Consider the following 22,713-nt stretch of genomic DNA (forward strand, 5'->3'; position numbering starts at 1 on the left):
CTGTCGAATATCTAAGGTCTCCCTGTCCAAAATGGCAGCCGATATTCAAATATTGAAAACTGATTTTGCTGGCTTAAAAGCGACCACAAGACCTGCTGAGGTCCTGGAACCACGGCAGATGCAATTGTCTCACTCGGCTCCATTGGTAAGGAAGGATACCTGCGTTGATGCAGAGGAAAATGCGCCTGGGGATGTTGCCTTATCCGGCCCAAGTTTTAAAAATAAGATACCTCGTGATATTCATAAATCTCAATTGGTTATGTTATCCATACCTTCTAGTTCTGTGTTTTTCTTGAACGGTGAGGGTGCCACGGTAGATGTTTTGAAATCGGCTTTTGGTGACGCAAACAACAACGATAGTTTTATTGATGTAAGCACTCACGGGCAAGGTGCTGTAAAATCATGCACGGTAAGGTTAAAGGATGTTAGTGACTGTTCATTTAAGGGTACATCACAAGAATGTCATATTCACGTGTGGGAAATTCAACCAATGACCACTATGGAGGATGAAATTCTTTCTTTTCTGAGCCGATCCGCGAAAAGCAACCTTGAAGAGGTTTAACTTGAAGCCAAGGGTGAATACGCTTCCTTCCGTGTCTCTGCTGCAGATTTGTGCAGAGAATTGCTTCAGAGTGAATCTTCCTGGCCTGAAAATGTTGCCGTCATGCCATTCTATTACTTCCCTCGAAACCACTCTTCCCCCATGGAAGTCTTAGCGAGGGACAATATCCTACAAGTTGCCGATGAGGCTGCTGACATCACAGACTTAAAAGTCGAACCTATGGTCAACTCACCATCAATTAACTGCTCGTCTACACAAGTAAAGCATATGTTCACCCGAAACCATGGCATGGCCTCCACGTCAAAAGAGGAACTTCACAAAAACATGAATAATCTAGTCTGACCAGGCAGCAGGATATCTGAGAGGATTATACCTCTCAAGATCCTACACATAAATATTCAGTGTGTTAGAAACAAAATTTCTGAATTAAAAATACTGCTAGACAACTATCAACCCGACTTTCTATGTTTATGTGAACATTGGCTGTTGAACCATGAATTGCCATCCTTCAAACTCGCAGGTTACGGTTCTTGATGTGTTCGGCCAATCCAACTGTAAAAATGGTGGTGTCATGTTGCTTTCAAAAGAAATATTTGATTATCCCATATATGTTATTCCCTTTTAACATTTGTTAGATGAGCACAATTTTGAATGATTTGCGATGTCTTTTATTGCTAACTAATTTTCTGTAACCCTTTGTTCTTTAAACAGTGCACCCATGGGAAACTTCCCTTTGTTTTTAGTATCCCAATGGTATGATAATTATTACTGGTGATCTTAACATAGACATGTTGGCGAACACAACTGATAATACTGAATTTCTGAATATACTTCAATCTTATAACTTGTGTGTACATAAGGAACTCACTTACATAACTACAAACTCTTCTACCTCACTTGAAGTTTTCATTTCCAATTTTGATGGTAATGAAGTAACTACTAGGACAATCCCCTCACATCTCTCTGACCATCATCCCATTATTGCTACTTTTCTAATGAATGTAAAACATTCAGGAGAGACATTATTTTTTCTGAAGGTTCGCCCTGTGCCAAGACAGAGCTAACAAAGGCAATTCAATTAAATCAACTGAATCTTTAAGCCTATTATCAAAATGTTAGAGGCTTGCGCAATAAGTTACTTGATTTGAGAGACTCTATTCTAAACTGTGATTTCGATGTAATAGCCCTCACTGAGACTTGGCTTAATCCCAATATTTTAAGTAGTGAACTAAGTCTTGGTGACTTCATCATCTACAGGAGAGATCGAAGTGTTTTTATCAGCTCGAAATGCAGTGGTGGAGGAGTCCTGATTGCAGTGAGATCTAAATACCTGTGCAATTAGGTGGAATGTGACCTTAATCTTCAATCACTTTTTGTTTGAATTTAAACTTCTCAATCAAAAATATTGATTAGCAGAGTTTACTTGCCTCCATACTCCTTAATTGATGCACATCATGCTTATTGTGAGGCAATTGAAAATGTCATCAACTCATAATTATTCTGAGGTTTTAATAATGGGTGATTTCTATATACCTTAAGTCTTTTCCTGGGATTTACTGAACTCTGTAGATCAGTCATCCAGTTCAACCTTCTCTCTGCCTGCTCCTGCGCTGATAGACTGTGTGCTACTTGTAATTTCAACAAGTTAACAACATCCATAATTATAATGGAAAATTATTAGACCTAATTTTCACAAATTCAGACTTTACTTCCATTTCCCAGGATAATAATCCTCTACTAACACGCGACCCCCATCATCCCGCCATAAATGTTCCCCTTCAACTGCTATGTCCGAATCAGGTAATTGATTTTATGTTGTGGAAATATGACTTTAAGAAATGCAATTCTGTGGTCTGAATAACTACTTGTTAAATATCAACTGGTGCTACAAACTCGTCTCTGATCTCAACACAAATGAGGCTTTTAATAACTTTTATGATATTATATACCATGGTATCCAGTTGTTTACTCCAATTAAAACCTATAACACTAGTAGTTTCCCTAGGTGGTTTACCTTTGAACTGAAAAATTTTATTGGTAGGAAGACATTACAGCACAAACTATATAAACAAACTGGATTGCAATCTGATTATGATAAATTTTCACAATTAAGATCAGAATGTGCTAAATTAATAAGGAATTGTTACAACAGACACATAACACTACGCGAGTCAGTTATCCATCAAAATTCAAAACACTTGGAATCAAGTCAGCAGTGTGAGGAAGATGGACAGACTACCCAATGTTATGCTTTTTAATGATCGTTCTGCTAGTTCATATGATGACATAGCACACCGTTTTGCAATGTATCTTTCATCTGTGTATGTAAAACATGCTAGTACTCCACTGCGCAATTTTCATACTCACACCTCAATTTCTATCTCATCTATAACAATCTTAGTAGAAGACATCAAAACCAAACTCTGCCAACTTGACCTCCAAAAAGGCTTTGGTCCTAATGAAATCCCAGCACTACTTCTGAATATGTGTCTCGCGCCATTACTCTATCCTTTGCATATACTGTTCAATAAATCCCTCACTACAGGAATTTTTCATAGCGCACTTAAATCCACATATATAGTACTACTACATAAGCAGGGTTGCAGAAATAATGTATCTAACAATCGTCCGACTGCCAAGCTCTCAATAATAGCAGAAGTCTTAGAATCATTGGTTGTAGATAAGCGCTACACCTATCTTTAATTATATCATTATCCCTGAGCAGCATGATTTTACCAAAGGAAGATCAACTCTAACTAATCTTTTGGTTTTTCAAAAGTATCTAATAGAAGGTATGAAAAAAAACTTACAAACAGATGTCGTATATACTGACTTCAATAAGGCTTTTGATACCGTTAGTCATGAGCTTCTTATTAAAAAGTTGGATGCATTGGGAATGAGCGGTACCTTACTTGACTGGATGGAAAGTTACTTGACCAACAGAGAAAATGTAGTAAAAATTAATGCATCCAAAAGTAAATGTCTCTATCCATCATCAGGTGTTCACCAAAGATCACATCTGGGGCCACTATTATTTAACTGATTTATAAACAATATTATAATCGCATTCGACCCAATTCCTTTTCTTTGGTATGCTGATGACTTATATTTTTTTAACACTACAATCAACTGATGATCACCTTTATCTGCAAAACTGCCTTTAAAGGCTTCAAAACTGGTGTGAGCATAACTATTTAACTTTCAATTTAAAAAATGCTTTTCTGTAACATTCAGCCAGAAAAGGATTCTACAGCATCATGAATATAAACTAAGCAACTATCCTATGGCCCAATTAACAAATATAAAAGACCTTGGAGTTATATTTGACTCACAGTTAACATTCAATCAACATCATAACTATTTTCAATCTAAAGCATACAAATCGCTTGGATTGAAAGCATACGAATCTTCCGATACTGTAAAAACTTTAAACATGTAGAGCCTTATAAAGTTCTGTTCTTCTCATTAGTTAGGTCACTCTGTGAATACTGCTCTACTGTTTGGTCACCTTACCACAAACTCCATATTCATACAATCGAATGTGTTCAAAAGAAATTTGTGAGCAAAATTGCATTCAAATTCAACCTTTACAAAGATCTTTATAGTTACCATGAAATGTTATCTCTACTAAATCTTCCATCCTTGCATAAACGTAGAAAATTTAATAACACAACTTTTCTTTATAAATTACTGCAAAACAAGATTGATTCCTTAGAACTCCTAAGGGCAATAACTTTCCGAGTACCTTCACATAACACAAGGTATGAAGCACTCTTTGAAATTAGACATCAGGCATAAAACTACACCAACCACTCGCCTATAAACCAGATTATGAGAGATGCCAACAGTTGTGATTATATTGACAAACTTTCTATCTCACCAGGATCCCTTAAAAAAATGCAATTAAAAATATCGGAAGAATTTTAGAATGCTAATGCTATGTGAATATCTGTAAAAGTCAATATCAACTTTATGTTATTTTTACCCAATTGTATTTGTTTTTTTTCCCTTTTATAAAGGTGGAACCAATATATGTTTTTTGCCTTTCTTTATGCAAAGGGTTATTCCAGTTAAATAAATAAATAAAATACTTTCTAATATTCCACACAAAACTAGTCATCCATTGTGCTTTTGATGAGGGCTCTTTAATAATACCACCCTTGAGACGCATAATCCACACACAGGCTACTCACATTTGAAAAAAAATGCTTAGCTAATTCATGCACAACTATTTTGTAATATTCTGCACTTTTTGATTTACTGCCAGTGGTTTTCTGGAACAAAACCCTCCACGATGATAACGCATTTTCATTGATATACCATATACATGCATTAATAAAGTAAACTACACATAATGCACAACAATAAACACTAATCAATCTAATAATATATTTCTGAAAAACTAATACAAATATGGAATTATTGAAGTAATCCAACACAGTAGTACAAGACAGTAATATTCTACAAGCAGGACTTCCAATTATTTTAGTTTTACAATAATTTGCTTGACAGCAGCCCATATTTCCCTTGCGTCTGGCTTGATAAAAAATCTTATGTTGAGCGTAAGTATTCTCCAATTCAAAATGAGAGAACTCTGGACTGGACTGGAGGAAGAATGCTATGCTCCTCACTTTTGTCTATCAGCTAAATGTAAATTGGAATCTGATGTATTCATGCATGCACTTAACAAATAACACAAAATCATAGCCATGAATTTTATAGCCATCGCTTTAAACAAAAGAAACTCATGCAAAGATACAACAACAAAGTCACATGCATATTTAGCCAACTTTAGGTGTTCATAAATAGAAAACTGTTTTGTTCGGAAAAACAAAAATTTTGCGTTAAGCAAATCTAACTATTCAAATGTGACTTTATAATGATTATTTCAAGAAATATCTACTCATTTGTAAGGTTGATATCACAGTCCTTGAGTAATTAATGTAAAAAGTTAGAACATTAACTTTTTCCAATTATTGGAGCAATAGTTTCATAAGAGCTTTCAAGGAACTTCAACAGTTTTCCAAATATAGCACTCACTCAATGAGGCTAGGATAATGGTATTATTTGAGCTAGTACCAAGGAAGTAATTCATGACAGCAGGCCTTGATCACTCTTTCAGACATAGTCAAATTCTCCCAGTCTCCTAGCTACCCTGAAAGGGTTCCATCCATTTCGGCCAGATCCCAAAAGGTAAAAAACAGCAGAAGTAATATGAAGCCTTACATGAAATGTCCATTTTCATTATTAAAATAAATGTAGATTATTAAATTGAGAGCTGTGATACAGATCTTGTGAACCCATAGATATCATTATAAGTAATTGATATAAATGCACAATTTAATGAATGGAATAAGTATATATTTCATTTGTTTCTCGTGAAATTTCCTGCCTATTTGAATAAAGTTTTTCATTTATGATTGTTGAAAGTTGGCCAAACACTCATTTTTTTCTTGTCTTTCAGCTTCTTCCATGTGGTTTCCTCTAGCTAAAAATCAATAAACTAAAGTATTGCCAAGTGATTGCAATTAATGATTTTGAACCATGTATTTAGCTCTTTCTGGCAATATACAACTGGTACACATATGCTACATCATTGTACTGCATTTTATATAACACTGTGAAGATTTAAGTAACGTAGACTAGCATAATCATGAACTTTCAAAGACATTCAAACAGATGTTTATCAATAAATTAATAGATCTTAATGAGAGAAAGATACAGATGAGGATACCTAGAAAATCCATACATAATCTAGCATATATCAAAAAGAGATCACTACTTACTGATGAGGTGAATAGGGTGGGGGAAATGCCTCCACCAATGAGCTGAGTAGCTTGCGTCGATGTTGCTGTGCGTTGACCAACACGCTGCCGCCCCGTACTGGAAATTGATCCTGGGTGTATGTTTGGTTGACTACCTAGGAGATCCAAAGTAGACATTTTTCATAAGAAATTGTGCAATTTGTTTCCGACAGTAGTTATTTGTCACAGTGAGTTTTCAAAAGACCTAAACATGCCCAAAGAGTGCAATCTTCTCTAGGGTTGGCCCCAAAAATGAATGATTTTTTTCCCAGCAACGTGGATGGCTGGAGTGGAGTGATTTTTATTATGAGAGGTGGAGGGAGGCATCAGGAAAGCACGGCGACCAGTATCACTTGTCTGTGGGTCATTATGAGGACGGTTCAATAAGTACCCATGTTTGACGACAAAGGGCATTCCTGAGGGAAGTTTACGTTATCATCGTGCGCTGCCATCTATCAAACAACGGTGAAACAAATTTCAGACTGATTTAAAAGTTAGTTTGGGTTTGGCAGCCATTCCAGCAAGACATCTTTCGTAGTAGTAGTTTTGAGGGGAGGCGACCGACAGCTAAGGTCATTTGCGCCATAGGGGAAGGACAGGAAAGGATGAAGGGTGGAGATAAACCCGGCGTCGGCATTAGCCTACTCTTTACGAAAGGCGCCAAGGGGTCCGCGGCTTAACGTCCCATCCGACGGACGGCGTACTCACTCAAAGTGCCCTCCACAAAGCACCTCAAGTAGGGATCGAGATACCTCTGAAAAATATTCAACACCGCCGGGATTTGAACCCGCGCCCTCAGGGTGGGAAGCCAGTACGTTAGCCCCCGCACCATCTCGATCCCCGACATCTTTCGTGATTTTCGCAAAGATGGAAAAAGAGCAGCATCGTTCCGTAATTCGCTTTTTGTTTTTAGATGGGAAGAAATGCGAGGAGATAAAAGCAAAGTTGGATGCTGTTTATGGGGACACTTCGCCATCTATGACCACAGTTAGATATTGGTTCAACTAATTTAAACTTGGGCGAACATCTGTTTTTGATGAGGAGTGACCAGGATGCCCGGCAGACGTGGTTACCGAGGAAATCATTCAATAAGTCCACGCCATGATTCTCACTGAGCGACGAACAAAAGTGCGCAAAGTAGCAGAGACCGTGGGTGTGTCGACCGGAACGGCAATTAATATTTTACATGATAAATTGCCGATGAAAAAATTGTCGGCCCAATGGGTGGCGCGATTGCTCACGGTGGACAACAAGCTGATCCGGCTGTCAACTTCATGAACTGCATGAACTACGTTATCAATTGCTGCTGCACCCCCCGTATTCACCCGATCTGGCTCCCTGAGACTTTTTCTCATTCCTTAACAAGAAGAAATGGCTCGTGGGAAAAAAAGTTAGCTCAAACGAGGAAGTTATCGCCGAGACAGAGGCGTATTTTGGAGAGTTCGACTCATCCTATTTTTGGGAGGGGCCAAAAAAATGGCCGGAACGTTGGGAGAAGTGTATCTTTCTAAAAGGGGACTATGTTGAAAAATAAAAAAAAAAGTTTTCTTCATTTCCAACACGGGTACTTATTGAACCACCCTCGTATATTGTGTGCATTGCGGCTAGAATGGACACCTGTATGAGGGTGAGGTCTCAACTTTGCAATGCCACATTCCATGGAGTAAAGATTTGCGATTAAATATTGTGATAAGCTCAGAAAATCAGGTTCAGAGACCATGACCATGGTTAATAATGCTTATGGAAATGAAGCAATGTTTCAAGGAATGGTTTTTCACTTGCACAAGAGGTTCCCGGAGGGCTGAGAGGAGGTTGACGACAAGGAACGCCCTTGATAACCATCAACAACACTGCGATAAAAATATAAAAAAAGTGAGAGACATGCTCAATTCCAATCAACGCCTAAGTTCCCGAATGTTAGCAGAGGAATAGGTCATACAGACCGGGTAGTGTCCAATCATCTCTTCCTTCACCTACTGTAATGTTCCAATCCATCATTATCAAATGCTTCCTTTCAAGAATACCCACAATTATTTACTCTAATTGATTGTATTACCCGTCGACTTCTTCCTCCGTATTATTGCATAGTGTCACACATACCTGAGTAATGACCAAGTTTGTTATTTAAGCTTTTGCTTCTACTAATAATATTCTATCAGTCGCTTGCTCTATGTTTACTACGTTTCTTCCGATCCATTTATTCATTTGTATAATTGCCACCCCTCACTGGCTCTCTTACCCTCTATCATATATTACTCTATAACTATAACTACAGTAATCCCCCTATCTTTCTATCTCACAACCCTAAAACATCTATATTTCCTCTTTCCACCTCCCCGTTTATATTTTCTGATTTTCCTGTACTCAACAATGTCCTCATTTTCCATATCTCTATTCTAACTGGTTCAGCCTTCTTTTGTATCTTCTATGCCACTGCTGTCAATATTGCTTTATGAGGATCTCATGGGGTTATGACTGCAGAAGCCTTACCTCTTCTGATGCCAGGCATGACAACAACAGATTGAGCCGAGTCACATAGTTTCCAGGACTCATTCTAATAGTCCATATATCATCGGTCCATGGAAGGAACGACAATGAATATTTTATGTGAGAATGATGATCACTCTCCAATTGATAAGTTGGTGGTGATGATACTTATCCATGGTGGTTATACTAATCTCAACAGTTCAAGTAATGACAATTTATGTAGAGCGCTGATTTATGACCTATGTGAACATAAAATGGCAGTTGCGTTTTTGGCTTCAAAATTTGATGCTGGCTACTGTGAATTTGATGGAAGTTATTGCTGGAAAATGATTCATTAAAGAAGTATGCAGCTAATTTTAAATACAGGTCTTGAACCAGCCTTAACTATAGCATTGAAATTAAGGGTTTACCTGAGAAGGAAATTAGGACACAAATGCCTCAGTGTTAAAAATTGGGGATCATGCACTAGTTGACATAATGCAAGATGACACTGATTTTACGTATAGATCAAAGGAATTAGTAGATTGTGATCCTGATGTAAGCTTTAAATTTCTCCAAAAATACCACATGGATGAATATCTCCAAGCCTCCAGGAAACATAATCAATGCAAGTCTGTCACTCAGGGCACCATGAAACATGGATGACATTTGTGGGGATCAGGATGAGGCGGTGGCAAACGTACGTGCTTCCCACCCTGAGGGCCCAGGTTAGAATTCCGGCAGCGGCAGATATTTTTCTGTGGTAACCTGGTTCCTACTTAAGGTGCTTTGTGGAGGGCACTTTGAGTGAGTATGCTGTCCATCGGATGGGACGTTAAGCTGCGGACCCCTTGGCGCCTTTCGTTAAGAGTAGGCTAATGCTGATACTGGGTTTCTCTCCACCCTTCATCCTTTCCTGTCCACCCCTGATGGCACAAATGACCTCAGCTGTCAGTCGCCTTCCCTAAGAACTACTAACTAATATGATATTGGTTTTCTGAAATTAATAAACACATTTACGTCGATGAGCACCTTCCGTAGTTTAGGACATTTTTATTTAGATATCCCCAGCAGGTCAAAAGATGACAACAGCTTCAAATTTATGTGGTCAAGAATCAAGGTTGTATTTATGGAATGTGATGAAAATTCTCTACATTAATTGTAAAAACTTAAATCAGATGTGAATTCAAAGACATTGTAGGAGATGCTATGACAGTAACTCAAGTGGATCATTCACTTTGACATACCTACATTTCTTTGAATTTGTCAAGGGTTACAAATTTTGGCTTTAACCTCTTGGACTGTGGCAGAATGAAAATGACTCCAGATACTTGTGAAAATGCATGTACGGTATTTCAACATAATATCTTGTTCCATTAAAGCTACAAAAATTTCAATTTATTAGGAGGCCTCCATGGCTTCATTGGCTTAAGCACTTGGCTGGACATCAAAGGCTCTAGGTTCAAATCTCAGAAAAGGGAATGCTTTTAATACATAGAAAGTTGAGCAGAGTTTATCAGATATTTCTCATACATGGTAGGTACAACTTATCTGCTTTCATTTTTAATCTGTGGTGTATTCAAAAATTACATTCAGTTAATGCTACCAAAATATCAAGATTTTTCAGCATTCTCAATGCTGACTGTGATTATGTGATTGAGAAAAACAAATTTGCACATTTCCACAGATTTATTAGTAACACACAATTCGTTTCAGTTCATTGAACCATCTTCAGGTACAAACCTCAAAATTAAGTTTACCATGGAAATCGAATCTGGGAAAGAGCTCAACTTTCTTGACCTTTCCATTTCTATCATAGATGATAAACATAGTTTTGGCACTTATAGGAAACTATGTTAAATTGATGTAAATCATCCCAGCCGATTCCTGTCACCTTAAGAACCAGAAACTGTCCGTGTTCCATTCAATGATACACCGACTTGTTAATTTACCCTTAACTATAAAAAGCTTCAACCATGAACTGGAGACCATAAAATCAAAAGCAGTATACAATGGCTATAGTATTAACACTGACGCCAATCTCTTAAAAAAATTAACATAACAAGCTACTTCACCATTAAGCTCCCTTACCTTGACAAAAGAGAAGCCGAAAAAAAGGTGTCGCCTATTGTTTGCAGGCAATCTTTCTAATAAGACTACCCAAAAATGTAATAAAAGAAAGCTTATTACTTCATTTCACAATCCGCAAACATGGGGAAAAATTCTTTGCCGCAACAAAGACAAACTATAATCCCTCCAACAATCTGTCATTTACAAAGTGAAGTGAGATTCCTGTGACCTGTGATACATAGACCAGAATGGAAGAAGTTTCAAGACTAGACCAAAATAAAATGAAAGATGCTGGAGGAATAATCACGCCTAGCTAACCATCTACAACAATCATCCTACTCATGTAAATTTATTCCCAAGATTCTACACCACGAAAACAAAGGCAAAAGCTTCGGCTCAGGCTTCGCTTAATACAAGGGCAAAAGACTTGATATTTTAGAGCAACTTGAAATTTTAAAATTAAATATGAATGTTCTTTTACAAGACAATAATTTTATAAACTTCTCTCATCAGGATACCATTTCCACAGCAAAAAATGGGAACTCCCTCTCTCCAACTGACTTCACCCTTCATGTGTTTCTCATCCAACCACCCACTACCCTCCACTCTCAGTGCGTATCAAACAACCATTCCCTGATAATGTCCTCTTATAACCACTTTTGCAGTATTAGTTTTAGGGGAGGCGACCGACAACTGAGGTCATATGCGCCATCAGGGGTGGCCAGGAAAGGATGAAGGGTGGAGACAAACCCAGCCTTGGCATTAGTCTACTATTAACGAAAGGTGCCAAGGAGTCCACGGCTTAACGTCTTATAACGGCAGACTAACTCCAAGTGCCCTCCACAAAGCAACTCAAGCAGGGATCGGGACACCACTGAAAAATATGTTGCCGCCTGGATTTGAACCTGGGCCCTCAGGGTGGGAAGCTAGTACATTAGCCAACACACCATCTCCATTCCTTATAATCACTGATACCCCATCCCTCAACCTGCCTCTATCCCTTCCATATCCCCTTCCTGATAAACCCTTCCTTAATCTGCCCTTGTTCCTACTGCCAGGATACCAGCTACGTGTCACCATCCTCTCAATAATGACCACAAGTGCTTATTTTACCCTCCCTCTTTCTACTTCTCCATTTCTTTAGATTCTCTGTTTCTTTGGGTTTTCCACATTTCCCCTCTATGTCCCCACCTACCTTAATTCTCAATCTTTTCTCACCCCCCCACACCTCAAACAGAAAAAATATAATGTAACAGAATCTGAATCTTGACCAGTACCTGAAGATGGTTCAATGAACTGAAACACGCTGTAAGTTACAAATAAAAAAGTGCAAATTTGTTTTTCTCATAATGACAAACTTCCACTACATCTTGCCTGAATCATTTGAATGTGTTGATTGTGATATTGAGTGTCTGATGAAAACTAGGCTTCACAATTCTAAACATGATAGTGAACAGTACTGCAATATTTTTCTGCTGTTTATACAGAAGGTCGGCATTTGTTTGTCAGTAATAATAGTGGTGACTTCATCATTTTAATATCAGAAAGAGTATAAGAACTTGAGACTAACAATCAAAATATTTTATTTAAATACACCCTGCAATTTACCGACAGGGTGGTTGGCAGGGGGTGAATATCCACCAGAATAATTTTACCCCAACATGACCTGTGGTCGAACAATGTTATTATGATCCCCTATCATTCATGGAAAAAATGACATGCTAAATCTATCAGTTCTTATACATCTCTCTAATTTTATTGACATGATCTCTCCTACCGTGGTACGTTGGGGTAATAATACATTTTCAACATCACATCTAAAGAGACCTCCTACAAATTTATGCAAGTTTATCATAACAACGCTTCACAAATGTAGCTCCTCTATGCTGCATGCGATCCAAATCAGCAATTGATCCAACTTCGTGAGGATCCCATATTCTTGCAGCATATTCTAATTAAGGCCTAACCAACAAGAAATAACATTTCTCTCTGAACTTTTCATCACATTTACTAACTACTCTTCTAATAAATATTAATTTTTTGTTAGCTTGTCCACATATTCCCCATATATGTTTCACCCAGGAGAGATCGTGAGTATAGAGAGAGAGAATATATGGATGAAAACATCAAAAAAGGGGAAGAAGTAGCAATCTTCAATTAGGCTCCTTCCCACCTCATTAATGACCTGAGATATTTACTAAAAACTCCTATAGTATAATTTACAATAACTATGCTATAATATTAGGGGATTTTCAACATTCCTAACTTCATCTTCAATGCAAGAGATTAATATGTTCAGCTACCAAATTTTAGCAACTCCAAGATGTTGGATGTCATTTTATCAAGTATATCTCGTAACCTACTTGCAACTGAAAAAATTCACCTACTGATGGCAGTTAATCCTTACCATTCCATGTTGACTTAAGTGATGTGGGATAGTTGTAAAATTGCTACAAATGTGCCTCCTACTGACTAAAAACTACAGTTATCAACCCAAAGGTTGGTTTGATAGATTAGTGTTGAGCTTAGTAACTGAAATGGCATGGAAAATTTTCACATCATGATATTCCTTTCCTCGTCTCCTATTAATGATTGGAGCTATTTAATTCTAGGCAGGGTAATTTCCAAGGTCTGTATTTAGAACTTTGTAAGCGTAACTTATCATTGATTTTGACTAAGAAGGGTTCCATTGAGGCAGTTTCAATTTTTCCAATTTTTCTTTCACTAAAGTAACCCACAGAGTATTGCATCTGTATTTCATTATTATATTCAATGTCTTTGTTCCAAAAAGAGATACATTTTTGTCGATCAACTAACCCAATTAATTACTATAACCTACCTAATATAAATGTTACTGTTATAGCTAAAGAAAATTTATCATTTCAGGAGTAACTTGTGGATTTTTTACATGATGCCTAGCTTCAAAATTAAACTTTGTATTCATACATATATTTTTATAGGTGAAATTACAAATTATTATTTTGAAGTTATTCATTACAAATAAAGATGAAATAATCTTTACAATTAAGAAATTTAGGGCCAAGAAGACAGTTGGGACTAAATAATATTCCACCTCATATTGTAAAGTCATATCGTGACAAATTACTTGATTGACTGCACTTCAACTTAACCTTTCAGTTGAAACTTTAACATTTCCTCATGAATGAAAGAACTCAGAACCCAGTCCAATATTTAAATGTGGTGATAAAACTAATGAAAACTTAAAAATTCAAGACCCATATAAGTTTTGAGTGTTTTTCAAGCCCTTTGAATTAACCCTGCATAAAAGAATTATTCAAATGTTAATACCTTCTTATTTGATTGCCAGTATGGTTTCCACAATGGTGGATCAACTACTACCAATCTTTTAAATGTTAAGTTTCACCACATGGGGTCCGAAATAATAAGCCTAAAAGCAAAATTTACTGGTTTAAAGTAGGGGACTACATTGGTGTAAAGTGCGTGCTACTGAGTCAATTCGTAAGCTTTAAGAAAGAGTGTAACCACTGACACATTGAGGATATGTTCAACCACCTCTTGGAGATCATTTAAAATTAAATTTACAACAGACAACAGGGACCCTAGATGGTACAACGCAAGGATGATGCCTCTAGCAACATAAGAATTGAGATCACTTACTTTATTATCACGAGATAAGATATCTATGGTGACTGCTAAGAGGGAATTTCGGAAAGCATTAAGCGAATTCAACCGGAAAAGATTAGCAAAAAATTTGAAAGAGAATCCATAAGCATTTTGGTCATACGTCAGAGAAGTTCCGGGAAAGAAGCCAACTGTTAATTAACTCAAAAATGATAAAGGCAAAAGAGTAACCAGCAGTTGGGAAAAGGCTATCTTACTAATTTGCCTCTATCAAAGCATTTTCACCGATGTCTCACCAAATGCCTCTGATAGCTTACCAAATCTGGTCAACCAATTCCCAAAATTGAAACCTCATATAATGAATTAGAATGTTTGCTTAAAATTATTAAGCCTAAGAAGTCCACTGGGCCCATTGTCACACCTATTCATATATTGAAGGACCCAGCTTCAGAAATCTGCCGTATCTAAAAATCATATTTAAGAAGTCGCTGGTTGATCACAAGGTTCCCAGAGATTGGAAAACAGCTAACGTAATATCAATATAACTAGAGACAAAGAGGAACTGAGTAATTACAGGCCTATTCCTCTCACAACCATTTTGTGCATGGTTATGGAACATTTAATTGCTACTTTGATCGTGAGACATCTTGATAATCTCGAGTCATTAATGGAAAATCAGCACGGCTTCCAAAAGGGTAGATCCTCCGAGACAACTGGCACTTTTAGTTCATGATATTCTTATTTTGGGATATTCCAGTGGAGGCAATTTTTCTAGAAGAAAGCCTTCGACCAAGTACCTCATAATAAACTAGAAGTATATGGTATAGATAAAAAGATCGTGTGGTTGAATCACAGACTTTTTAAATGGTCAGCTTCAAAGAGTAGTCATAGATTGAGTTCAAATGCAGAAGAAGTCACTTCAGGTGTTCCCCATGGAATTGTAATTGGACCACTTTTATTCCTACTTTACATCAATGATATTCACCATGCAGTCACTAGTAAGATATGCTTATTAGCCGATGATGCAGTGGTTTACCGTGCTATCCGTGACCCTGGGACAGCAGCTTTATCAGATGACCTGAACATTATACAACACTGGTGAGACACTCGGCAATTAGAATTAAACTTTAAAAGGTGCGTAATGATGAATTTTTGGAAAAAGAGCAATTCCCTCCTGAACACTTACTGCACAGGGAGTGCCAAAATGGAATGTGTACGCTGAACTGAAGAATTAAATACCTCCCCAAGGGTTCTTATACTGGTTGGTCTTAAATATTTCATGACATTAATGTTAAGTGTGTTCTTCATTCTCCCTATTGTCCATATCTACATCCATGCAACTTTAATCTGTTCCATTACATTAATAAACATTAAAGTGGAAAGCATTTTTCATCATCAGCAGCAGCAGTGATGATGGCTCCTGAGGTAATTTTGCCTACGTCACGAAGTGTCCACCAAATGTCTTTAAGCATATGTTTGAGGAAGGAGAAAAAGATTGGATGTGTGCATTATATCCAATGGGGACTGCTTTGAGAAGGGCCATCAAAATTTGGAGGATTTGAAGGATCAATTTTTATCAGCAGGTATGCTGATAAAAAAAGATGATTCTTTTTCTAACAACCCTTGTACATGCTCACACTGACAATTTTTTCAGGCAGACTTTATTTCTTGAAAAGTAAGTCTCAATCGAGAAACTGATTTTGTAAATGTAGCAGAATATGCCAAACGATATCATCTAGTTTTACAGAAAATGCCCAACTAGTGGGGCTTGGTTTTCCCATACTAATAATGGAACAGTTTCCACAATATAAACTGTATTGCTGTTGACTAGTTTCATTACACTATAGTATTATCTGGGCTGTGAAAATAGTTCACAGACTTAAATTCTATCCTGTCGAAATGCAAAATTTTGATTCTTCCATGTACACTGCCATGGAATTCCACTAATATCAGCCTCAACTATCTCTCAAACAGTTTGCAAATGACAACTCTTTAAGGTTCCTTCTCAGAACCACAGGCGGCATTCTCAGAATAATATGTAATACACTCTACAATATTATGGTCTTGCAGGGAGGTTAAACTTTACTCTTCTCGAGGTCTGAACCTCAAGTCCTTATTACTACTAGATCCTACCTACTAGTTACACTATTACTCGGCGAAAAAGTTCTACTATTTGGCCATTATGACTGAATTTCATCATATCACACCAGAAGCTATGTCATTTGTGCATTATCCTGTTGAACAAGAGTCCTTGTAAGAGCCATTGTGGAATGGATGGTACGAGCTCCATAAACATCTTCAGAATTTCAATTGCAAAGCCTTAGTCATAATTACAGGGGAAATTACAGGAGACCCAGAATGTCCTCTAAGTAGCAAGCTGACTCGTATGCCAATATTGAGGCCATTTGCCATCCCAAAACACAGTCAAAAGAAGTATCATTCACAATTATGGCTTTACGGGCTTGCAACCACGAAATTTCACTACCCATCCATTTACAGTAGACCTATCAACAGCATCGTCACCATAAACAGCCTTTGAACAACGATGAATCTCTGTAGGAGTCACTTATTCAGCAGTTAAAAATTCCCCAACAGCACACTGTTTAACTTGCGTTGACATAGCACTAGAATACAACTCAATACTTCTGCTTTTTGAAAATACACAGGATGAATGAAACAACCTTAAACCTGTGCATGCATTTTGAGGGGGAATGTTACTTCCACACGCCACCATGATTCTGAAAGTCATTTTGTTTGTGGTCAACAAGCATGTGTGCATTAGTTTTCAGCCTGCCCTCATACAAATGACAACCACTTTGCTGCTTTTTTACAAAAGTAAAAAGATTCATTTAATAATAAATACAGACATTTTAATTGTAGGCATTTTTAATTGTTGAAAATTGCCTGATGATTCATTCCAGTTATACAATTCATACTATTGCATCATTTGCATTTTGTATGCAATATTGTGCATCTCTTCCATGCTAGCTAGTAAACAATGGAAACTGAATTAAAAAATGTGACAAAATCATCAAACTAGCAGGAGAGTCATTTGCTACCTCTAAGAGTGGGCATGAGCAAATCACTACGCAGTGCAATTAATTTGTCCGTCCGCATATATTGAAGTCCTAAATAGATGCCCAAAATTAACCAATCTCCTCCTTGCATTGACAATTGTTTCAATTAAAAGAAACACCTAACAAATGAGCTAACTGCAATGACTAAATATAAATAACACACCATAAATAATAGAAAACCTGAAATCAAGTGAGATACTTGATTACTTTTCATGATAAATTCTGAATATTTTAGCTCCGAGTACTCACAGAGTACTGAATAGAGTTCTGGTAATTTTTGGATGGGCGGAAAAAAGCTGAGTGGTGAAAATGTATAAAAGTATTGACCTATAGTCAATATTACAGCCTTAGTATGGTCATAGCCACAATGTTTAATAGCATTCATATAACATTCAAACCAAAAAATTAACTAATTTAAGGTAGTAGTTCTACTAAAACCATATAATCATCAAGGATAGTTTTAATTAGAGAGAGTTTCATTCTTTACATTTATGGCCCTAAGTAAAAGCTGTCAGCAATCCAAAAAAAATTAATTTCTGAATCTGAATGGCTAAATTTCATCCACAAATACATATACACACTGAACCCTTGCATAGTGTCAGGCCATATGACATGGTTTAGCCAAGTTACGGTTTATTTTTGCTTACTAAGTTTCATAACATGCCTGAGGGCCCTTTTCAGTGGGACATGTCTTTAAGCAATGGGCCAGAAACAACATTTAAAATTTTGCATCTTAGTTATGAACCACATTGCACCTTTTCAATTAACCAAGTCTTTGAACTCAAAGTATGATGTAAGAAAACTATCAAATAAGCTATTTTGTAAAATAGGGACACCGTATACAGATTTTTCTAACCATTGCCAATTTGGGTGGGTTGATGAAGAAATTACTATATTTCCAAGTCCATAAGATGCACTTTTTTGCTCCAAAATGAGTGCTGAAACCAGCCTTCATCTCATAGGGTACCTTTGAGCTACACAACTAGATTGGCAAGAAAAAATACAACGCATTTTTTCCCCAAGTTTAAGCTTATCAGGCATTGACAATTGTTGCCTTTATTACATATTTCAATAAGATAACTATTTTGAGTAGGTAATAAGTATTAGAATTTTAATTTTTTAAGTACTTCCTAAAAATTTCCAAATAAAAGCTCTTGGATGTCATCAATCGGCAAATACACTTTATCTCCAAACCAATTCGAGAGTAAAAATACCCAATTTTCATGTACTGATAAATGTCTAAAGTTTGAGGAACAGGTTAAGAACTGAATATTAAATCACAACAAGAAAAGGGATTACTGTTTCAACAAAAATGAGTTCAATTGAAGTGAGAAAATTAGCAATGATTAGTTCAATTGTCGATTTTTCTGGGACAATGTTATTGTGTGAGTGATTCGTGAAGACAAATGGTGTGTTCCAGTACTACAATATCACAAAAACTGCCACTTAAACACAAAGAATAGGTTATATGGCACAAACTAATTACTTCACACCAACAGAGAGAATGAAACTAATCAATTTCTAGTGTAAGTGAATGGTTGAAAAAGTCCAGGCAGAGTTAAAATGGGGGTAAAAAAACTACCATAATATCTTTTTGATACTGTGGAATCAGCAGTTCACAAGATGGAACTGAATATGACACTGCGTACGAAGAAAGTCAAATAACTATGGAAATGATTTAGCAGACGCAATGATGAATTTCCGATAATCTAGAACTCTTGATAAAGCTGCTAGTTTTTTAAAGTAATAATTTCATTTTTTTTGTATCAAGTGTTGACATTAAAATACTTTGTTCCTTCCCTGTTTGATCCAAATATTTTTCACAAATTTAATATTTAATTAAATATAACGAAGCATCGTATTTGCAGGTGTATCTAGTAGGCCGGGATATATGCAGTAACTCTTTCCCTCATTACTACAGGGCGATGTTATTTACTATGTGTTAACTGGATAATTTATCATTTCAACCTTGGTATAGTCTGGGAAACCCTTTTCCCCCCTGCAAATATTTAATAGCCTCAACAGAGACAGGCTACAGTCGAAAAAAATTTACCCTTCTTCTGAATTTTGAGGAAGAACCCGAAGGGGGGCTATGGTAGCATGTAACCAGAAGCTAGTATATATTGGTATCGTTTAACAGTCTTTCATCCATAATATGCATTCTGTGTCAGAGCATTAGCTACTGCTCTAACATTTCTTACCTCTCCTGCTTTCAATAATCTTTAAGAATCATTCACAATGGAATGACAATGTGTAGACATGCCTTTCGGAAAAGAAAAATTGAAGCCATGAAATTGAAATCTTGGACAACTTTGAAACCGGGCAAAAAATTCATGATTCTATAACAAGAATATGCGGCTAATGAATCTACAATTCAAAACACATGATATATGTGGACAGAATAAGAACTGTTGTTAGCGGAACTTCTCCTGGTGTGAAAGTTAAAAGTATGTTCCAATGAAATGTTCATTTGAGTTAGGTAGAATAACTACTGTACACTGTCAAAAATAGAAAAGAATGTGTCACTGAGATAAGCCATCATATGTGACAATGCATTAAGCTTATTAAAAATGTGAATGAAAAAACATCTACAGCCATCAACAGAGGTCTCTTCCCTGGAAGTTCTTGTTGATACAAGAAGTTTAAAATATAGTATAATTGCCATAAAGTAAATTTATTGCCGGAAATAGGTTCTGCTGGCCAACAATTTTGTGCAAATCTCATTCCACAAATTTAATTCATTTATTCTAAACAAAGCTTGAGAGGCATTGGCAAAGTTGAATGACACACAGATGCCAGAGTGCATTTATAGCAACACTCACTGAACTTGGTAGCTTGCATGGACTCATGCACTGTTCTTAAAAATTCATCGCACTCATATTTTTAATTAATATTTTATTTTTGTTGTAATTGTTATTTAAATATATAAAACACCAATGGGTGATTCAAGAATCCAGAATTATCCATTTCATTTGCCATTCAAATAAATATGACTTCTCAGTTTGACCGTTTCACATAACATCACCATCGCGCTACAATTCAAAAGAGTGCAATACTTCCCTCCAATTTTTACAATTAATATAAATTAACTCCAATCATATTTCAAAGGCATCACTCATTTTCCATACAAAATATTTTATAGCCACCCATAAACATTTTGTACACCTGCTACACCAGAGGAATGCTAGACAGTTCAATTTCAATGGATTTAACCAACCAAAAATATTAGTTTCAACTATTTGGGTTTTTTTAAACATCATCCATAGAAAGACTAATTTCAAATTAGAAGTTATTAGGTAAACTGCAGATACTTACCTAGTCCTATTAGATTTGCAGCAGTTTGGCTGGCATCTATGGACACTTCCCCCAGTCCATTGACGGATATCCCGTTCACCATATTCACTGCTGTTGGAAACAAAAATAAACTCATCACAAACAATTTTCTCGCATGAGCAAGGGCATTCAGATTCCATATCATAGTGTTTATCTCTTTAATTTCTGATTCTCTCCTTGGTATTGTAGTTGCATTACTGAAGAATAGTGCATTCCCCTCTTTATAATGTCTTTGCATTATGATTAATAAGCATTTTCTCTGTGAAGAAGCTCTTGGCTTATTTTATGATACTATACACATGAAATTGGAAATTTTTGTAACTTCTGGAATTTAAGTGCTACCATTGGTAGCTATTAGCACAGCATCATCATCACACAGAGCTACCAAAAACAATTTCAATGTCAAAGTGTGTGATACATCTGCTTTCTCCAGCGATAAACATAAGTATCAGATCATCCTATGGAGCATACAAGAAAACGTTCGTTCCTCCTTCATCCTACCTGACTATGACCACTCATAAACTTTCAGTAGCAAAGCATCATCATAAAATTAGAACTGAAAAGCATTTTTGCTAATTCATTAGTGAGCACAATATGTAACTTAATAGATGAGACTTGTATGCAATGCCTATTCTTAAATTTATGGGAAGATAAAATTATTGCTAAGAGAGAAAAGCCTCCATTCAAAAGTGGTGTTATCTTGCAAGAAAAAAACCAAGCACTCATTAAATAAGGGTGACCTGATGGAAACTTCTACATATCAATGCTTTCAGTACTCATAATTGACAATAAGAGAAGTGATAATGCCAAAATTTATAATAATGTACATATACAATCCCTTTTGTTATGAGTGCAACCCATGCCACATATTTCTGAACCTGTCCTGTTTTTGAGACTCTTTATTCCATTCAGATCCACAAAAAGCATGGTACAAGTCAAAGACTCAAAGATGAATGACTTCTGGGAATTATCATAGTTGGAGCAGTGTGTAAGCCCTATCATTCTACACTTTTGCCAACATTTCTTCTCTTCATACTGATTGAATTGAATTTCACGCGGTGTGATTTTAACAGAAAGCTTTAGGGAGAGGGAGTGTTACCTTAACATGCTTGAATCCATATACAAAGCACCTCAGCCTTGCAGTTTGAAAATGAATTGAAATTGAGACTGTTTAATAAGCATGAACAAAACCACAGGACTGAGCAATTTCATATTGTTTTAAAGAATCCATTGCTAAGTACAACTGTTAAGGTCTCTGAATATAGTAAATGTAAATTACACAAAGGCATCTCTGCAATTTTGATAGTTCTGAGCGACAATGCCATACCACTATCACATCATTTAGATCATTAGAATGAAATGCCAAAAATAAGTCCATTGAACAAGAGAATTATGTACGTAGGAGTCTTTTCCATACACACATAATTTTTTAAATCATGACACTTGAGATATACTGCAACAGGAGTATTCAATTTCCAAGTGAATTAAAAATTCCTATTCTAAAACTTTCAAAAGGGAAAATGCATGCAATCATAATGCGAGTAAAATTAAAGCAACAGTATTGAGCATCACTGGGTTACATTGCTTCATGTTAAACAGCACTCGCCTAGTTTTCCAGAAATTTTAAGTTTTACATAAATCAGGTTCCCACAGAATTTCACCAGAAACAACAAGACCTAATGACGTTGTGCCATAACAAAACCCAGATTGTAGAAAGTTGAAAATGTGCAGGAAACCAAGTGAATATATTTCTGATTCAGAATACCAAGCATTCAACTGAAATGCAGAGAGCTTCTTT

The 22,713-nt window shown here is 36.4% G+C and overlaps 1 protein-coding gene across 1 annotated transcript in view; it reads right to left on the reverse strand.

The window, feature by feature from the left end:
* Positions 1-22,713, reverse strand: part of Art4 (arginine methyltransferase 4) — an 81,853-nt gene that overhangs the window by 36,668 nt on the left and 22,472 nt on the right. The window contains exons 10-11 of the mRNA XM_071597239.1: positions 20,898-20,987; positions 6,349-6,482 (exon numbers count right to left, since the gene is read on the reverse strand). Of these exons, the coding sequence (XP_071453340.1) occupies positions 6,349-6,482; positions 20,898-20,987 (224 nt within the window). The remainder of the gene's footprint in view (positions 1-6,348; positions 6,483-20,897; positions 20,988-22,713) is intronic.

The sequence above is a fragment of the Hetaerina americana genome, unplaced genomic scaffold, assembly GCF_022747635.1.
Source record: "Hetaerina americana unplaced genomic scaffold, ioHetAmer1.1.p SCAF_82, whole genome shotgun sequence".
Lineage (NCBI taxonomy): Eukaryota > Metazoa > Arthropoda > Insecta > Odonata > Calopterygidae > Hetaerina > Hetaerina americana.